This window comes from Macrotis lagotis, chromosome 7 (genome assembly GCF_037893015.1).
Source record: "Macrotis lagotis isolate mMagLag1 chromosome 7, bilby.v1.9.chrom.fasta, whole genome shotgun sequence".
Classification (NCBI taxonomy): domain Eukaryota; kingdom Metazoa; phylum Chordata; class Mammalia; order Peramelemorphia; family Peramelidae; genus Macrotis; species Macrotis lagotis.
Window position 1 is genome coordinate 13,806,597 of NC_133664.1, and position 20,896 is coordinate 13,827,492.

General features: G+C 42.1%; 1 protein-coding gene across 1 annotated transcript in view; it reads left to right on the plus strand.

The window, feature by feature from the left end:
• The first annotated feature begins 218 nt into the window (after positions 1-218).
• KLHL7 (kelch like family member 7) overlaps positions 219-20,896 on the plus strand; it is a 50,118-nt gene continuing 29,440 nt past the window's right edge. Inside the window, exons 1-4 of the mRNA XM_074195464.1 lie at positions 219-354; positions 11,834-11,936; positions 12,697-12,790; positions 13,187-13,311. Coding sequence (XP_074051565.1) covers positions 235-354; positions 11,834-11,936; positions 12,697-12,790; positions 13,187-13,311 — 442 coding nt within the window. The 5' untranslated portion in view covers positions 219-234. The remainder of the gene's footprint in view (positions 355-11,833; positions 11,937-12,696; positions 12,791-13,186; positions 13,312-20,896) is intronic.

Sequence of the window (20,896 nt, forward strand, 5' to 3'; positions counted from 1 at the left end):
TCCCCACAGCCTCAGTTGCCCCATCTGGACACGCGGGCCCAGCTTCCCGCGAGGCCCGGGCCGGAGGCCGGGCTAGCGCTCCGGGGGCGGGGCCGGGGCGGGCCGGGGCGGGGCCGGGCGGGGCGAGGCCCGGCCTGTTCCATCCGCCGCCGGGGGGGGCCGGGCGGCGGCGGGCCTGCGTGGGGGTGCGTGTGCGCGTGCGCGCGGGGTCGTGCGGCGCGGGTGCCCGGGAGGATGGCCGCGTCCGGCGCGGAGAAGAGCAGCAAGAAGAAGACGGAGAAGAAGCTCGCGGCGCGGGAGGAGGCCAAGCTGCTGGCCAGCTTCATGGGCGTCATGAACACCATGCGCAAGCAGGTACCGGCCCGGGGAGGGGCGGCGGGGCCTCCCCGAGCCCCCGGCCTGGGCAGCGCCCGCCCCTTGGCCGGCCCAAGGTCACCCGCGAGCCGCAGGCCCCCCGCGGGATTCGAATCCGGGCCTCGGCGGCGGGAAGCTACCTCCGTGGTGGCTTAAAGAGAAGGGCCCGGCCCCGGGGGGCTTATGGAGGAGGGGGACCCCGAAAGTCAGCCGGGCCCTGCCCTGGGGGCGCTCACGGGGGGGGGCGGAGGGGAGGGAGAAGAAAAATGAAAGCGATCCTGCCCTCAGGGAGCTTCCTGGCAGGGAGGGGGAGGAGCCAGGGGGAACCTGCCCCTGCCCCCGCCCCCGGGAGCTGATGCCCAGCCCTGCACCGCGCCTAGGCCAGGTGGCTGGGGGCACAGGACTTGGCATCAGAAGGTCTGCCTTTGAACCCTCCCTCCACCGGGCCCCCGTTGTGTGACCCTGGCCCAGTCACCCCCCTGCTCCAGGTCTAGCTGTATGAGCCTGCGATCGTGGGGATCACGGAGCTGTGGGAATTACTCCGCTAATATTGATGGGAAGGGGGACAGAAGCTGGGTCACAGTTCGAGAGCGGCCTTGCTGTTCACCCAGGGCAGCTCCTCCGCAGGTACCCTTGATCCCCTCCTTTCTCCCTGGGACAGAGGAGAAGGACCGTGTGCTTTGGAAATAATCTCTGGTGATGAGTAGAAACTTTAGAGCTGTTACTCAGGCTTGGCCTGACCTTCAAGGCCCTCCCTCTACCAGTCCCATGCCAGACAGCTCCAGGAACTCTCCAGGACAGATGCTGTTGATGCCCAACCGCACAGTCCTCTTCTCCTTGCGTCTTCTTCCATCTACACTCCTTTCCTCTTGCTGCCCTTCCGGGCCCAGAAAGGACTCTCTTTCCAACTCCCCCCCTCCCCCCCATAGTGTCTGTTCAAACTTTTCCTTTCAAGGGCCACCTCCCCCAAGAAACCTTCCATGAACCCTGTGGCGGCTTCCACACCCCTCAGCATTTGGCCTCCTGTGCCACTTCTTAGCTATCCCTGAAGGACTTCATTTCCTTTCCTGTAATAGAAGACCCTTGAGCCTAGGGACTGGATTAGTTTGTCATCTTTCTATTCCCAGCACAAGGGGTTTGGGGGTGGGGGGGAGAACGAATGAGGAGGCTGCCTGGGGTTGCACTTGAGATGACTGGAAGGCCCACTTTGAGGTGGCCAGCAGGCTGGTAGTTGGCAATGCATAACTGAAGCTCAGGAGAAAGTCTGGGACTGGATGTAAGCACCTGAGCCACATCCACACAGAGCTCCGGCAGACCCTGGAAGCTGAGCTGACTACCCCGAAAGAGGTTAGAGAGCAGAGCAAAGGGCCCAGGCCAGAGCCCTGGAGCCCTCACCCAGGGAAAACTGTAGGCACCTAATAAGTGGGGAGTTGTGCTGCCCCAGCCCACTCCAGCTCTCTCAGAAGATAAAACAGGAGAGGAGGTTTGCCATGATCGCTCCTTCTTCATTGTTTGCATTGCTTGTACCAGTGGAAATTAGGAACGTGATGGGGCAGTGGAGGGTTAGCATTCCTATGAAGATGTCCGATGGATTCTTCTTCATTGCAGCTTTGAAATATGACCCACAGTCACAAGGGAAGGGGAAGGGGAGAGAGAGAGCCAGGGTGCTGCTTCCTGCTCTGTCCTGGGAGCCAATGGACTCCCATTGCAGCCTTGATTTATGCAGAGGGAAATTGAGGCCCAAGGAGGTTCCACTGATCACACAGGGGGTGAGTGTCAAGAAGTTTTCTTTACAGGTCAAGGCATGAGAGGCAGGGTCAACAATTCATTTAAAAAAAGAGGGGCAGTTAGGTGGCATGGGGTAGAGCACTGACCTTGAAGTCAGGAGGACAGGAGTTCAAATCCAGCCCTGCATCCAAGGTCATCTCCTGTCATTCTAATTCATATCTGGCCATTGGACCCAGACGAAGGAAAATTGAGGTTGGTGACTTAGCACAGTACCTCCCCCCCAGTCAAATTCAATTCATACACTTGTCATGGCCTCACCATGACATCATAGTCTTCTTTGAGAATGAAGGACAAACATCATTTGAAAAAGCCAAAGGTATGGTAGTAGACTGAGAATGGAACCCTGTGTCCTGGCACACCACAGAGAGCCTGCCATTCTCTGCCTAGGGCAGATTACTTCTGGAATATGGAGAAGTTCCATTCCAGGCACCATGTTGTTGGAGAGCATCCAGAAGAGGACACAGGGAGGTGATGCGAGAGGGAGGGTTCTCTAGTTCAGTGAAAATGAGGCTGTTTGAAAAAGATGAAAATCCTGGGATTGGGCAGGAAGGTGGAGCAAGGAGCATGGGAGCCCTCTTCCAGTATTTGAGGACTTCCATGGGATGGATTTGCATGCTTTGGTCCCAGGAGTAATGGGGAAGTCACCACAAGGTTCCCTAGTGCTCTAGCTCCAAACAAGCTTCCAGGTCATCAGAGCTGCACCTGTGCCCACCTAGGGGGCGTCTCCAACCTGGTGCTGAGGTACCTCCCCATTCACCTGTGGTATTTAGGCAAAGACTGAAAGAATGCTTTTCCTGAGAAGTAGAAGCTGTGGAGCCAAAGGCCAAAGGGTTAGAATGGTGATTTCTGGGTTTTGAGTGCTTATCAGGTGAAAGTTCCTCTATTTGGATTGGAATGATGATGTTCAGGTGGCCCCTGAAGTCACTGCCTCATCTCTTCAGGTGCCCAATTCACTAACTGAAATAGATACCAATGTTTGAGTCTGGGCTAAACACTGGCCATAGAAATGCCAGCAAGGTAGACAGTGCCCTCAGGCAGCTTATATTCTGCTACAGGAACACAATATATATATAGCAGCTTTAGAAAGCTGGCATGCAAAGAGCTCCCCTATCAGAGGTGGTGGAGGGGGCCCAGGATCCAATCAAGAATGGTGACTCACAGGTGGCTAGGCAGCACAGTGGATAGAGCACTGGCCCTGGAGTCAGGAGGACCTGAGTTCAAATCCGACCACAGACACTTAATAATTACCTAGCTGTGTGTGGCTTTGGGCAAGCCATTTAACCCCATTGCCTTGCAATAAAACAAACAAACATATACATACATACATATATATATATATATATATATGTATATCTACACACACACACACACACATATATGTATGTATATATGTGTGTATGTATGTATGTATGGATATGGGGACTGCTAGGTGGCACAGTGGATAGAGCACCAACCCTGGAGTACCTGAGTTAAAATTCAGTCTCAGATACTTAATAATTACCTAGCTATGTGACCTTGGGCAAGCCACTTAACTCCAATGCCTTGCAAAAATTAAAAAAAGAAAGAATGGTGACTCACAGAAAATGCCAAAGCCAATCAGGTGGCCACAGAGCTCTATATAATTTATAGTTTTTAAACAATACCAATCTCAGGCAAAGTAAGGAACAGAATTTCATATAAAACCTACAAATACCAACTATTTACGTTTCAATAAAAGATAGACACTTGACCAAAATCTTGTTTGCTCTCCCCTTTCGGCTTCTCCCATTGTGTGTCTTGTTCTGGCCTTGATAGTTTCTTTGTGGCTGTAAGAGTTGTCACTTCTGCAGAATAGTCATATTTTATTAAACACTAGATGGACCTGGGGTGGTTCTTTGGCCACAGATGGCCTTCCAGTCTGTCCCGATTAGAAATAAAGCCCATATGAATTTTTTTGGCTAACTTGGCCAACTTCTTTACCCTGAAGGCTGGTTTACTATTGTCTAAGTTTCCGTTTGGTGCAGTGTGTCCTGCCCATTCCCTTGACTGTGGGGACGTGTCACTAAAAAAATATTCCTCCCTCAGGGTCAAGAGACCCTTCTCTGAGTTGGCAGCCTCCTATGACCCAAAAGGCTGATAGATGGCAGGCACATCCCTCCTAACGAGTGATGGGCCACTGGAGGTAGTAGGAGATTAGGGATCTGAAGGATGGGACCAGTTTGATCATTGTATCCATGTTTTTATATGATGAAACTAGTATGTAGTGTTGTAGGTTTGAGAGAACTGAGGAAACAACCCCCAATTAGATAATTTTTTTTTGTGGTTGGAGAGTGGGTGTGTGGGTGTGTTTAAAGAGCAATAAATAAATAAATAGAAGCACCATTATTTCAAAATGGCAGGACATTTGTTCTACATTGCTTTCTGCCAGTCCTGTTCAAAGATCTCTATCTTTGGAGAAACTTGGACGGGTCACAAGAGGAGCTTTGGCATCTACTTCACAGCTTCCGGCAAGGTGCTTAGTTTCCTCATCTGAAACAAGGAGATTGAAGAAAGAGATCCCCCTTTCCCAGGTCCTTCATCCACTCAAGTTCAGCACTTCTAAACCATTTTGAAGGTATCCTGGACCCCTTAGGCAATCCAGGGAAGCCTCTGGACAATTAGGTTCCAATTAGGTTATTGAAGAATTGAAGGAAATGCTAAATTTCAGTTGGAGATGAGTGAAAATAGAGGTTAAGGTTTGTTTCACCTAGTTCATAGAACACCCCCTTCAAAGTCTATGGACCACAGACTGGGAACCCCCCTGCTTAATCTAGGTCAATCTGATAACAGATTTTGAGGAGAGAGAATGAGTATGAGAGCAAAAAAAGTAAAAATGAGAAGGGAGAGAACAAATATGAATCTTGTTATAAGCTAGGTAGGGAGTTCAGTTCTTCACAAAAATAATCTTATTTGATCAATAAGCTAGATCTAATGTTTGTGTTGATTATACAATAGAGTCTAGACAAGTGAGAATTGCTGGGCAGCAAGTGTTTGAGAGTCTTGTGGTGGAAGGGGGCCTAGGGCATCACCAACTCTCACTTTCTGTGTGTGTGTGTGTGTGTGTGTTTGTAGATATATTATATACATACCCATATATGCATATTATGGCACCATCAGAAGAGATATTCTGTGAGGTACATTCTTCAAGTAGAATACCCTCCGCCCTGTCTTCCCACTGCCTCAGCTTTGCCCAGAGTGCATACTCTGTAGATAGATCCAGATTGGCGAGAGTGAAGATAACTTCCTTCAACTAACTCTCATGATTTGAATGGGGTGAAGTGGATCACTACCTTAAATGCCTCTTAATTCATCAGACAAAAAAATACCCAAGGAATGAATGAACTTCCTAATCATTCAAAAATAAATGAGGGAGGGGGAAAACCTTTACTTGTCATTGTTGTAGTTTTTATTTTCTGTTTTTTCATAAGGGAAAAAAGTTTAATTTCAAAAAACAGAAGCCTTAACATTTTACCTTTCTTATTTGGAAGAAATGGAGACTAGCCTAGTTGACTGGGCACCACCAGCAAACTAGAGAGGTTAACTGAATCTTGGTCAGTTTTCTTGGCTTAAAATAAGAACTCCCAAGGTCCAAGGGATTTTGAACTGGAAAGGATATGTTACAAGTCCCCTAGTCCACACCCCCTTTTTCTCCCTTTGACTTACCCAGCTTGACCTTAGGAAGTGGCATCACCAAGGCTGTGCTGGTGACATGTTGCAGAACTGTGCTTGGGTTTGTTTATGGCTTCCAACTTCAAAGCAGGCTGCTTAGGTGCAGAAATGTGAAAAGAACACCTAAACAATTTTCTCCAGAAGTTCCAGCAAGACTATTTCTCAGAGGCTGTCTTCCTAAGCTAGTGTCTGTGTCAATAAGCTCTGATGCTTGTCCTGAGTTAGCACAGTGTGTCAGTCCATTGAGGGTTGTTTGGTTCTTGTGGGCCTTGAGCAGAGGCACTGCTGTATCAGAGAAGAACATTAGAGAGCTAAGTTGTTTAAAAACAAAGAAGTTACAACATTATATTTCACTGGTCCTTTGTCTTCAAATCAGCCAGGACCAGAGAGGGAAGTTCTCATTCATCATCATCTTCCTCTTTTAACATTAATTGGCAGAGAGTGGAGAGATCAGGGAATCACATGAAGCTGACACCAGCCAGGGACCTGAATTCAGAAGAGAATTTCTTAAAGATTGATGACTGCGGAAAGTCCCGTTAGCTCTTCTGGGAGGGAGCATGTGCTCAACATTTTATTGATACTTTTTTTAAAAACATCCATGTCAATTTCCTACCCCCCCATAAGGGAAAACCAAGGAAGCTTATTAAATAAAGGTTTTTTTTATTAAAGATATTATTTGAGTTTTACAATTCCCCCCATCTTACTTCCCTCCCCCCACCCCACCCCCACAGAAAGCAATCTGTCAGTCTTTACTTTGTTTCCATGTTGTACCTTGATCCAAATTGAGTGTGATGAGAGAGAAATCATATCCTTAAGGAAGAGACAAGAAGTCTAAGAGATAAGATCAGACAATAAGATATCTGGTTTTTTCCTAAATTAAAGGGAATAGTCCTTGAACTTTGTTCAAACTCCACAGCTCTTTTATCTGGATACAGATGGCACTCTCCTTTGCAGACAGCCCAAAATCGTCCCCGATTGTTGCACTGATGGAATGAGCGAGTCCTTCAAGGTTGATCATCACCCCCACGTTGCTGTTAGAATGTACAGTGTTTTTCTGATTCTGCTCATCTCACTCAGCATCAGTTCATGCAGATCCCTCCAGGCTTCCCTGAAATCCCATCCCTCAAGGAGGCTTATTAAGCAGCCCACACCAGCCCATGGGTCCCATGTGCCTGTGCAAAGGAGCTGGGCCTCCACTTGCACCTCCAGGCCATCATCTCTACTTCGAGTCAAGAAACCTTGACTAGCTGCCAAGGACTCTACTGTTCAGCAAACACTGATCAGAGAGCAGGGGTCATCAGGATGCCTTCCTGACTCTGTTATGGTCTTCTGTATCTCGATTGCATCTGTATTAGATCTTGTGCTGGCCCTGTGGCTCTCATAGGTGGCAACCAGGAGTCATCCCTGGTAGGCTCCCAAATCCTGTTAAATGAATGTTTATTGAATGCTTGCTACATATAAATAATGTGACCGGCATCAGGGATACAAAGTGATTAATAGGTAGCCTTATCTTGATCTGGATCCATTTTGACCTCCCAGTAGCAACTGCCATTGATGCTTCCTCTTCTTTCTTGATACTCCCTTTTTCCTTAGGCTACTAAGATACTAAGTTACCCTTTGACTATTTGGCCTTTAGTTAGTATTTCCTATGGTTCTAGTTCCAGCCCTCCTTCTTCCCATCTCTGCTCCGATAGTCTCACATTCTTTCTTGTTCCTTCAGTGTACTTCTCTTGGTTAAGTTCAAAATCTGCTGGATATAACTGACTTCCATGATATGATTCAAAATGATCTTTCCCTCTTTCTTATGGTCTAACTCTCCTTATCCTCTCCTTCCCTCCTCTCCCTCCTTCAAGCCCAGCTCAAGTCACTTCCTAGCACTTTCCTCATTCCTCCTTTTTAGAATATTTTAAAGTTTTTCATCTTTGTTTTTACATAGGACCTTCATTTTCAAATATATCTTTTTCCTTTCTCCTCCTTAAAGAGAGAGATTTGCTAAGTGATGTACAAATATCTCATTTCACAACAGGTAGTTGCTATAATTATCTTCATTTTAAGTTAAGGAAGTTGAGGCACATATGTATTAAATGTTTTGCCCAGGGTTACACAGCTAGTAAGTACTTAAGGCTAAATTTGAACTCGTCTTTCTGATGCTAGGCCCAGTGCTCTATCCACTGTGCCACCTGCTTGCCTCATTTGTTTAATTTGTATAAATTCTGAGATCAAGGAAATCTGCTTACTTGATTCTTCATACAAGTCTTCCCAAGTTTATCTGATATTAACATCATTTCTTATAATAATAATAATAGTACTATTCCAACACATTCACATACATACTTTTTTCAGCCATTCCCTAATTGATGGACAACCTCCCCCCCATTCTAATTTCTTCTCACTATAAAAAAGAGCTGCTCTAAGTCGTTATACACATAGAGGTCTTTTTCTGCTTTCTTTGGTCTCCTTGAGGTATAGAACTAATAACAACATGCTGGGTCAGAGGTTATTCACAGTTTTATAGTTTTTTAGGTACATTCCATATTTGTTTCCCTCCCTGGAAGCCATTGACACTTTATCCAGGTTCTCACCTGACCCTTGCTTCTCCTGTATAGTACCTCCATCTGTGTGGTAGAATAAAGACGGTGGTTTAACTGGAGTCAGCAAAACTTTGGTTCAAATCTCACCTCAGATGCTAGCTGTGCACACCCTGGGCAAGTCATTTAACTTTTTAACTTTTCTGTGCCTTAGTTTCCTCATTTGAAAATGATGGGGGGAGCACAGCTAGGTGGTGCAGTGGATAGAGCACTGGCCTTGGAGTCGGGAGTACCTGAGTTCAAATCCAGCCTCAGACACTTAATAATTACCTAGCTGTGTGGCCTTGGGCAAGCCACTTACCCCATTGCCTTGCAAAAAAACTTAAAAAGAAATGACAGGGGTAAAACAGATGATTTCTGAAAATCTCTTCCAGCTCCCAATTTGTCATCTTCTGATTTATCCAAATCTAGTTCAGATGTCATCTCCTCCCTGAAGCTTTTTGTGATTTTTCCCCTTAATTAGAAATGATCCTTTCTCCTTCAGGTATCTCATAGTACTTTCTTCTTGTACATTTTATATTGATGCCTTTTTTATGTCATCACAATTTCCCCTTCTTCTATCTCATAAAATGAATATTTTTGACAAAGAAAAAAAGAAATCAGCATAAAGTCAAAATACATGCAATGTGCAATACTTGTTGACCTACTTCTGCCAAAGGGGGGGGGCGTTTTTCAAGTTCTTTGAATTTCACAGCAGTTGTTTAGATTTCTGTATGAAATCATTCTTTCCATTTTCATTCCTGGAATCATTCTATGTGTTGTTTTCTTGGCTCTGCATCAGTTCACGGATCTCTATGCAGGCTTCTCTGTTTTCACATTGCAGGAACAATCCATTCAGGGACCACCATGTGTTTCACTATTCTCCAAACATTAGGCATGTATTTTGTTTCTTAATTTTCTGCTTTCATGAAAAGTGCTGCTAGATATATGTATATAATGCAGAGATTTTCTTTTTATTAATGACCTCCTTGGAGCATAAGCCTAGTAAGAGAATCTCTGAGCTAAAGTCTGTGGATATTTTGGTCTCTCTGTTTGCAGAATTCCAAATTTATTTTCAGGGTAGTTGTGTCAACTCACAGTTCCACCAGTAATGTACTATTACTATATCTATCTTCTTATAACGCTTCCAGCACAAGCTTTTCCCATTTGGGGGGAACTTTGCCAATTTGCAGGATCTGTGGTGAAAGCTCAGTTATTTTGATTTGCATTTCTCTTTATTATTCGTAGCTTGGAGCATTCTTTGTCATGGATGCTAATAGTTTTGCAATTTTTCTTTTGAGACCTGGTCATATCGACCAATTGTCTATTAGAAAATGTGCATAGGAGCAGCTAGGTGGTGTAGTGGATAGAGCACTGGCCCTGGAGTCAGGAGTACCCGAGTTCAGATCCAGCCTCAGACACTTAATAATGACCTAGCTTTGTGACCTTGGGCAAGCCACTTAACCCCATTTGCCTTGCAAAAAAAAAAAGAAGAAAAGAAAATATGCATAGCACTGTCCACCTTTCCTGGTTCTCTAACACAAAATACAGAACAATATTTGTGCATGTTACCTTGTAAGCTCCATGAAGACAGGGTCTTTGGATTTAGCATGTGACCCAGTATAGTGTTTTATATGCAGATATCTTTTAATAAATGGTCCTTAGAGTCGATGGAGATATTCCCTTTTTTTGATGAGCTTATAGTATAGTAGCGAAGACAAGTTATATACAAATATTGTAATTTTTTTTTGTTGTTTTATAGTTAAATCATAGAGAGGTCCCAAAAGAAAGCTCACTTTGGGCCGAGATCAAGGAAATCTTTGTGGAAGCTATAGCCTCAATTTCGACCTTAAAAGATGAGAAAGATTTCAGTCATCAGAGATTAAAATTGGGAAGAACAGGATGAAATCTTTAGTATGGGAATGGTGAAGAAAATATACTTGGATGGGTACCTGGGAGGTACCTGTTAGTCTAAATCTGTCAGCAGTTTAACAAGTTGGAGAGAATCGATTTCAAGCTATTATCATGACTCAGATGTTCTTACCACTTGCTCTCAAGTACAGTTGTACTTTCATTGTTACTTCTTGGAGGCAGTTCAATGTAAGAGAAAACTGGCAAGTTATAGAGTTGGGTCCAGAATTTGAATCCTAGTTCCACTACTTGCTACATGTGTGACATGGGAAAACTTTCTTAACCTCTTTGAGTTTCAGTTTTCTCATCTGTGAAATAAAGAAAAAAGAAAAAGAAAAGAGACTCAATGACCTCAATGATCCTTTCAACTCTGACAGTCTGGGAATTTTGCAATTATGAAATAGTAGAGATGAGTACCAAGAGAGAGAAAGTAGTAAGTAGTGACTCTTGGGTAGAACCAATGGATTTCTTGGAGAAGCCAGTTTGGCTGACAGAAAGTATGAGAACCTAAGTGTGAACATTTCTAAATATCAAAGACATTTGCATTTTCTCCAAGAGTCAATAGTGGGGCAGCTAGGTGGTATAGTGGATAAAGCATGGGCCCTGGAGTCAGGAGTACCTGGGTTCAAATCCAGTCTCAGACACTTAATAATTACCTAGCTGTGTGGCCTTAGGCAAGCCACTTAACCCCATTTGCCTTGCAAAAACCTAAAAAAAAAAGTCAATAGTGAGCCATTGACAATTCTTGGATAGGGAAGTGATTGGCAAATGGGAAAATAACCCATCAATGAGGTTGTTTGTTAAGGGCTCTGCAAAATGTTTTTTTTAAGAGAACAACTCAAGACATTACAATGAAAAATATGAAGAACAATTGTTTGCCCTTAAGGGGTCCTACTTAAAAATAAAAAGTTCCACCCCTGCCATTTTGATCACAAAGCATATCGTTAATTTATGTTTGCATGGTTTGCCCAATCAGACCCTATGAATTGTCTTGAAAAATGAATAAGATCCAATTGCAAAGCACCATTAGAAAACATGGTACCCACCTCCAATCAGAGGTGATGAACTCAAGCTGTAGAGACAGATATTTTTTGGTCATGACCAACATGGGAATTGATTTGCTCCATGATACATTTTTGTTACAAGACCTTTATTTACCTTTTTTTTTCATTTGCAGAGAATAAGGATGTTAGGACAAAGAGGAAGTTAGTAATAGTGGTGCCAAAAAGGAAAAGAGTCACTGAAGCATTTTTTTTCAAAGCACTTAGGATAAGTGACTTGCCCAGGGTCTTAGAAGCATTTATTTTGATGCACAGAAGATCCTAACCTAAGGATCTGAAAAAATACAGATAGGCAGGATTTACATCCTTGAAAGTTAACATGTTACATTTGTCATCTGACTAAAAGGAAAAAGTTTTATGTACCATCCTTTTCTGATTTTATTTGTTTTATTCTCATTTTTTTATACTTAAGTTCAGAATAAATAATTTTTTAAAAAAATAACTATGATCTTTCTTTTTCAATAGAAAACACTGTGTGACGTGATTCTCATGGTCCAGGAGAGAAAAATCCCAGCTCATCGAGTTGTTCTTGCTGCAGCCAGTCATTTTTTCAACTTAATGTTTACAAGTAAGTATCTGAAAAATCAAATTATCATTTTCCTGACCCCATTTTTATAAAGGGCACTAAGAAATTAAGGAGAACATTATGAAGACACTTAGAGGATGGAATCTTGGCCATGGTGATTCATTATAGAATCCCTAGCTGTTGTGGCATTGGGTCAGATGCCTTTATTGTTATTAAGAATGCTTTGGAAGTGGAGTTAGTCATACCCATAGTCTTGGGGCCCTGCTTGGGGCTCTGCTGAGATTGTCCTTTTGAAATCTAGTAGAGAAGGAGAAGAAAGAGAAATGCCATTCTGACCTGAGTGGTGTCTTAAACCAAAAATTAAATTTGTAGGAGTTTAAACTATTCCAAACTCACCTGTCCTATTGCAATTCAAGAGGGTGATACTAAAAGTTTTTTTCAGAATGATGGAAATCAAATGAACCAATTTTAGAGGTAATATTTACTCTCTCTTTTCAAAGAATTATGGAAACCAAAATTTGTAGCACACAGTCAGTCAGCTCCTGCATGGAGATTCTAGTATGATAATATGTCAAAAGAGCTTTGCAAGCCTTAGAGAACTAGCTAAATTAAATGATCACTGTGTGTCTCCCTATTGTTATTATTATTTGGAATAAACATCCTTTTGGGCAATGAATAGCTTGTGTTTTTTTTCCTGCATAAACTGAACACTAAAATGTCCCCATTGTTTATTAACCACATGCACTAAGTCTTTGTAGCTGGTCACTGTCAAGCCTAAGTTACTTGTCCCTTCTTCCCTTAGCCAACATGCTGGAATCCAAGTCTTTTGAAGTTGAGCTCAAAGATGCTGAGCCAGACATCATTGAGCAGCTGGTGGAGTTTGCTTACACTGCCCGGTAAGTGAGGAAGCAACAAACATGTGACCTCTGCTTAAGTGCTGTGGCCCAGCTCAGCAATGTGGCTAAGGTTCTTGCTACATGTTTCCATGAGCAGGACACCAAAAGGGTTTGTCATTCAGGTCTAGGAGGAAAGAGGGGAGGGAGGAACGCCGTTTTGCTCTTGAAAGACTTGAACAGAGCTTCTTGTAGAGGCGGCCAGCGGAGGCCAGAAGGAATGCTTCCAGGGTCAAATTCAGCCCTTCCAATGTTGTAGGTGCCCAAATAAAATGAAGTTCAATCAATGTGCAGTAATTCAAATGTTTGTTTTGAGTTGAAGATTCCATGAGGAAGATGCTTAAATGATCCAGATGGCTTATGGAAAACCAGTGTTAACTTTGAGTGTTGTATCTGTAGGATCTCCGTAAACAGTAACAATGTTCAGTCTCTATTGGATGCTGCAAACCAGTATCAGATTGAACCTGTGAAGAAGATGTGTGTGGATTTTTTAAAAGAACAAGTTGATGCTTCAAACTGTCTTGGTAAGGAAGTGGGACCCTTTTGGAAGTCAGTCTTTTTGCAGGGCAGTTTGAATTTGATTCATGGCCCTTGCCTATTATTTTTACTATTTCTTGAAGTGGGAAGAATGAACTTGTAAGGAGAAGACCTAGGTTCAGATCTTGATCTGGGACAAATCATTCCATGTCACTGTGCCTCCCTCAGTTTCCTTTTCTGGAGAATGAAGGGTTTTCAGTTCTCTTTTTGCTTTCAATTTTACTCTGATGACATGCTTTTGGGGGCCACATAAAACTGAAGACTTTTTGTAAGTGCAGGAACCCACTGATGCAGGTCATCAAATAATTCTGGAATGGCAAAGAACATTACTTCTTGAAGTACATCAGTCAGGAGCCTTCCATGGGCTGATAGCGATATGTTCCTTGAAAGTAGCTCTTATCACTAACTCACAATTTCTGTCACCGTGTTAGTCAACACCAAGATGTCCTGGACTCTGTAATGAAGGTGACATTCCAGGGGGCCTGGCACAGAATTCTATGTCTTGTGACTCCTGATGAGTCCTTTTGTAACAGGCAATGTCAGACTGACAGTGGGAGAGAGGAAACTAGGAGGGGGTAGTGGAATAATCCCAGTTCACATTCCACTTACCCTTGTTACCTCCTTGTATCCTCATTACCATCTGGAAGGCACAAAGGCCATGCAAGGGTTCTGGAATCTCTTTACCAGATTGAGAAAAAACCCCACAGGAAAGGTGAGCGATTGTATCTGCTGCAAGCACCTCTGTGGGCAATTAATTGTATGACCTGGAGTGGTACATTTTCTCATTTGTAGTCTCTTCATTAAAAGTTCAGGGAAGCTACTTTCCATTTTTAACATTCTGGGATTCAACTTAGCAAACATTTAGTAAGTACCTACTATGTACAAGATGCTGGAGACCCAAAGACAGAAATAAAACCCTCTGTATTCTCGAGGAACTTACTTTCTACTGAGGGGATGCAACAGAACAAGTAAATAAATAGATAATAAATATTATTGATTGATATAGAAGAAAATGCCTGTGGAAAAGAAAAAAATATTCATAATCTCTGAAAACAGTATCCATGTGTTTTAGGGTTCAGTATCTACCACCTTCATATGTTGGCTCTTCTATCTACTCTAATTGCCCAAATTAATTTACTGGATTTTGCAATTTGTTAGCAGTGTAACAAACAATACAACAAACAATACAACAAAGACCCAAATAAGGATTTACAAAGTATCTGTGAGGAACCCAGGATAATGAGAACAGAGAATTTGGGAAGGGGGAATAATATGAAATAAGACTGGAAAGGTAACAGCCAGCTTGTGGAGGGCTTGAAATGTTAAACTCAGGAATCTCAGGGTCATCTCAGTTTTCTTTTATAAATAGTCTGAATAATCATAGGAGCTGGATTCATTTAAAATGATTCCTTTTGTTTTTTTGATACACTGCCAGATCGAGTAAGACTCCTTGCACCAAACTCACCTTACTTCTCCTGCTTATCAGCCAGCTAAGGTGGTGCAATGGATAAAGCACTGGCTTTGGAATTAGGATGGGAGTTTGAATCCAGCCTCTGGCACTTAGCTGTGTGACCTTAGGCAGGTTGCTTAACCCTGATTGCCCCAGTTTTTCAATGCAACAGAAACAGCTGTTCTAAGAGGCTAGAGACATCTGGCTAAAAGTAGAATCCTGGATAAATCTGAATATGACTTATCTGAGTTCTCTGTACATCCAGGAGCCAAGCCAGATGAAAGGAGAAGATTTCATAAGAATCCAAAATCTTTGACAACCAAAAAAGAAGAAAAAATATGGTTGCTATTTTTACTGTTTGAAATAGTTACTTGTGAACCTTGAAAAAAAACATTTTTTCCTGAGTGAGTGGTAATGATATGCTGGACCCTAATGTACAGAACTTTAGTCTTTGTCCAGAGTGAGCATCTACAGAAGCTGAATTTCAAGAATCTTAGAACATTAGAATGAGCTACTTCCCTCATTTTTCAAATGAAGAACTGGGGTGAGTCCTAGAGAAGAAAAGGGACTAGACCACAGCAGATAGCAATGACTGTCAGGGCAAGAAGACCTCAGAGTTCCTCCTTGCAAGGGTTTTTAATAATAGTGAATCTGTCTTCACCCTTTGCAGCCATCAGGCCATACAATCCAGGCAACGTGCTAGGACAAAAAGAGCATGGACTCCAGGGGCAGAGGCTGTGGGTTCAAATCTTGCTCCTGGTACTCCTTGTGAAACTTTGGACAAATTCATAAGGAGACTGAAGTCAATAGTTCAGAAGTTTCCTTCCAGGCTTAGTTCATACTCTGGTATGTCCTAAATTCTTTTTTTTTTTAAACTTTTTTACAATTTTTCCCCCTAATCTTGCTTCCCTCCCCCCACCCTCCATAGAAGGTAGTTTGTTAGTCTTTACATTGTTTCCATGGTTTCCATGGTATACGTTGATCTAAGTTGAATGTGATGAGAAATCATATCCTTAAGGAAGAAAAATAAAGTATTGTGCCTGTTGCACTAATGGAATGAGCAAGTCCATCAAGTTGGTCTTCACCTCCATGTTGCTGTTAGGAAGTACAATGTTTCTCTGGTTCTGCTCATCTCGCTCGGCATCAGTCCATGCAAATCTTTCCAGGCTTCCCTGAATTCCCATCCCTCCTGGCTTCTAATAGAACAATAGTGTTCCATCATATACATATACCACAGTTTGTTAAGCCATTCCCCAAGTGAAGGACATTTACTTAATTTCCAATTCTTTGCCACCATGAACAGAGCTGCTATGAATATTTTTGTGCAAGTGATTTTTTTATACATTACTAAAATATTCTTGTTTAAGAGCAAACATATAATATCCTTTCCCCCAAAAAAATATAGACTCTCACAAGAAATAAAGTAAAGGAAAGAGAAAAAAATGTATTTCAGTCTGTGTTCTGATACCATCAGCTCTGTCTCAGGTGGATCACATTCTTTATTAGTCCATCATAAAAGTTACTTCCATATTTTTCCACTGTTGCTGTTGCTGATTGTAAGTCCCTCCATCCATTCCTCCCCACTATCATATATTATATTTTCTCTCTCCTTTCACTCTGTCCCTCTTCTAAAATGTGCTGTAGGGTAGCTGAGTGGCGCAGTGGACTGATCACTGGCCCTGGGGCCAAGAGGCCCCGAGTCCATACCACTCCTGAGACCCAGCAACCACCTGGCCCCATGGACCTGGACAGGCCACCCAATCCCAGTCCCTTGCAAGAAGTAAAAAAGAAAATGTGTTATATCTGACTATTCTCTCCTATGATCTACCCTCTCCTCTATCACCCATATCTTCCCCTTCCCCCTTTCCCACTTCTCTCCTTTTTACTCTAGATGTCTGTACCTATTGAGTATGTATGCTGTTGCCTCTCTGAGCTATTTCTGATGAGAGTGAAGGTTCTCTCATTCCCCCTCGCCTTCCCCCTTCCATATCATTGCGAAAGCTCATTGTAAAAAAATATATATCTTTTATACGAAATATCTTAGCCTATTCCACCTCTCCTTTCTCTTACTCCCAGTGCATTTCCCTTTTAACCATTGACTCCATTTTTACACTATATTATATCTTCAAATTCAGCTCTCTCCTGTGCTTCATCTATAAAAGCTCCTACCTGCTCTATTAAATGAGAAGTTTTATATGAATATCATCAGTATCATTTTTCTATGCAGGAATACATGCAATTCATTATCATTAAGTTGCTCATATTTTATCCTTCTCCTCCACTCTCTATGTTTCACCTGAGTCCTGTATTTGAAGGTCAGACTTTCTGTTCAGCTCTGGTCATTTCAACAGGAACATTTGAAATTCCCCTGGTTCATTGAAAGTCCATCTTTTCTACTGGAAGAAGATGTTCAGTTTTGCTCAGTAGTTGATTCTTGATTGCATTCCAAGCACTTTTACCTTCTGGAATATTATATTCCAAGCCCTCCAAGTCTTTAATGTAGTTGCTGCTAAATCCTATGTGATCCCGACTGCAGCTCCACAATAATTGAATTGTGTCCTTCTGGTTGCTTGTAATATTTTCTCTTTGACTTGGGAGTTCTGGAACTTGGCTATAATATTCCTGGGGGTTGTTTTTTGGGGGTCACTTTCTGAGGGAGATAGTGGAGTGTCTCAATTTCTATTTTGCCCTCTGCTTCTAGGATATCAGGGCAATTTTCCTGTAGGATTTCTTTAAAAGTGAGGTCAAGGGGGCGGCTAGGTGGTGCAGTGGGTAGAGCACCAGCCCTGGAGTCAGGAGTACCTGAGTTCAAATCCGGCCTCAGACACTTAATAACTACCTAGCCGTGTGGCCTTTGGTAAGCCACTTAACCCCATTGCCTTGCAAAAACTAAAAAAAAAAAAAAAAAAAAAAAGTGAGGTCAAGACTCTTTTCTTGATCATGACTTTCAGGTATCCCAATAATTTTAAAATTATCTTTCCTGAATTGGTTTTCCAGATCAATTTTTTTTTCAATGAGATGTTTCACATTTTCTTCTAATTTTTCATTCTTTTGGTGTTGAAGTATTGTGTCTTGACTCCTCATAAAGTCATCAGCTTCCTTTAGCTCTATCCTACATCTGAAGGACTTGTTTTCCTCAGAGAGCTTTCTTATCTCCTTTTCCAGCTGGCCTGTTCTGCTTTTTTTTAAAGCATTCTTCTCCTCAATAACTTTTTGAACTCTTTTATCCATTTGACCTATGCTGGTTTTTAACATGTTATTTTCTTTTTCTTTCTTTTTTTTTTTTTTTGCAAGGCAATGGGGTTAAGTGGCTTGCCCAAGGCCACACAGTTAGGTTATTATTAAGTGTCTGAGGCCGAATTTGAACTCAGGTACTCCTGACTCCAGGGCCGGTGCTCTATCTACTGCACTACCTAGTTGCCCCTTAACATGTTATTTTCTTCAGCATTTTTTTGATCTCCTTGACTAAGCTGCTGACTTCTTTTTCATGTTTTTCCTGCATCTCTCTCATTTCCTTTCTCAATTTTTCTTCTATCTCCCTTATTGATTTTCAAAATCTTTTTTGAGCTCTGTCACTGCCTGAGACCAACTTCCAGTTTTCTTGGAGTCTTTAGATGCAGGGGCTTGTACTTCCTCATCTTCAGATTGAGTATTTTGACCATTCTTGAGATCATAGACAAAGAATTTCTCAGTGGTGTTCCTCTTTTTTTCTCTGTTTACTCATTTCTCCAGCGTGTGCCTGGTTTGGGGATGCTTCCTGAGTTTTTGGGTATTATTGGGACACCTGCTTTGGGGGGGGATTTTGGGACACCCCACTGGGACCTTTATTCTTCCAAGGTCTTATGTTCTCTTGCCTGTGCTTTGATACATAGATGACCATGACACTCCCCTCTGCCCTGGAGCTATGAGGAAGGTCCTTGCTATCTTAGTATGGAAGGCCAAACTGCAACCTGGATCTGAGTGTGGGCAAACAGCAGAGTCCTGCCCCAGGGAGAGTAGAGAGATTTCTGCAGTCTCCCCTGACCCTTACTATCTATGGGCTGTGCTCTGGTTGCAGGCTGGTTTCCCCAGATTCCTACTGCGAGTTCTCGCCACACAGCTGCTCTGAGGCCAATGCTCCTCACTCCACACTCATTCTGGTGCAGCAGAGTTCTCTCATGTCCTAAATTCTTAATAAAGACTTGTTTCTTTTCTTTTGGCTCTAGGTCTATGTTCTTATAATTTCATGTCCTTGCTTTGAGATGTACACCTCTTAGCTAACATTCATGGTAGTTTCCTACCAAAGAAAATACTTTGTTTTTTTCAATAGGAATTTTTTATTGTTTTTTAAGTCACTATTTTTCCTAGAATCTCTCTCCTTACCCCTTCCAGAGCCAAACCTTATAACAAATAATATTTTAAAGACAAAAAGAGAAAAAGCCCATCATAACTGATCAATACATTGCAAACATCTAAAAATAGGCCCAATGTACCACACTTGTAGTCTCTCCCACCTCTGCTGAAGGGCTTTTCACATCTCTTCTTTCAACCAGGTTTGTTCTTTAGAATTTGGTATATTTTTTAATTTGTGTAGGTGGTTGCACTTTCCATTTATGTTCTCTTGGTTCTGCTCACTTTACTCAGTATTAGTTCCTGAAATTCCTTCCATGCTTTTCTAAAGTTCAGTCATTCATCATTTCTTATAGAATAGCACTCCATAACATTCATGTACCATAACTTATTCAGCCAGTCCCCAAATGATGGGTATCCCCTCAATTTCCAATCCTTTGCCACTACCAAAAGAGCTGTTATGAATGTACTCATTGTTTGCTTCATTCTGCATTAGTTCATATTGGGCCTCCCATGCTTCTCTGAATTCATCACATACAAAATTTCTTTTTTCTTTAATTGAAATTTTATTTCATTTTATTTTTCCAATTATATGCAATGGTAGTTTTTCAACATTCATACATTTGCAAATTTATGAGTTCCACATTTTTCTACTAGCCTCCCTTCCCCTCCCCCTTCCTTATGGCAGTGAACAATCTGGTAAAAGTTGTACATGGACATTGTGTTTAACATATTTACATATTAGTCGTTTTGTTTATGAGGAATTAGCACTAAGATAGAAAGGAAAAATATAAGAGAGTTTTTAAAAAAGTGAACATACCATAACTTGCTCATCCATTCCCCAATGGATGGGCATCCCCTCAATTTCTAATCCTTTGCCGCTATGAGAAGAGCTATTATGAATATTTTTGAACATGTGAGACTTTTCCTGTTTTAAATTTCTTTTAGATATAGGCCTTGTATTGGTATTGCTGGCTAAAAGGCTATGATCAGTTTTATTGCTCTTTGAGCATAGGTCCAGATTGCTCTCCAGAATGGGTGGAGCAGTTCATGATTCCACCAACAGATGCACTTCATTTCTTATAACCCAGTCACATTCCATTCCATTCATGTACCATATGTATTTAGCCATTCTTCAGTTGATAGACATCTGCTTTGTATCCAGTTATTTACTATTATAAAAAAAAATGGTGCTATCAGTATTTTGGTATATCTGGGGACCAGCTTCTTAATAGCTTCCTTTTAGTATAAGCCTATTAGTGGAATCTTTGGGTCAAAATGTTTCCCACAGTCAACATTTAAAATAAACCCTTTTCTTTCATGACCTAAGAGTTTTAGTTGACATTTTCATTCTTCAAACTGACCAAAGCTCATTTGAGCATTCCCAGAGATAACTTTTTAAGAAACACCACCAATGGTTAGTGAATGGTCTACTTTTATACAGTACTTCCAAAGGCATTGTATAACCAGAAGTCTCTCTTTTCACCAAAAGAAAAGTACTTTTGTTTGTTCCCTTTCATTTGCCTTCATCTATTTACATCTTGCCTTTTCCTCCCCTTTCAATGTTTTCTATCATTAATGGTATGTTTTAGACACCACTGTTCAGTGTCCCTTGTTGTTCATTCCTAAAATATTGACAGAGGGTTTGACGGCCACCCCACACTGCACATAAATTGGGCTGAGAAGCACAATCTTTTCTGTTTTCATACATTCTCAGTTACCAATGGGTAGCTTGAGTGACAGGGGTAACATGAATGCATTCAATCTATTTCATTTCAGCTATAGACTCCCCT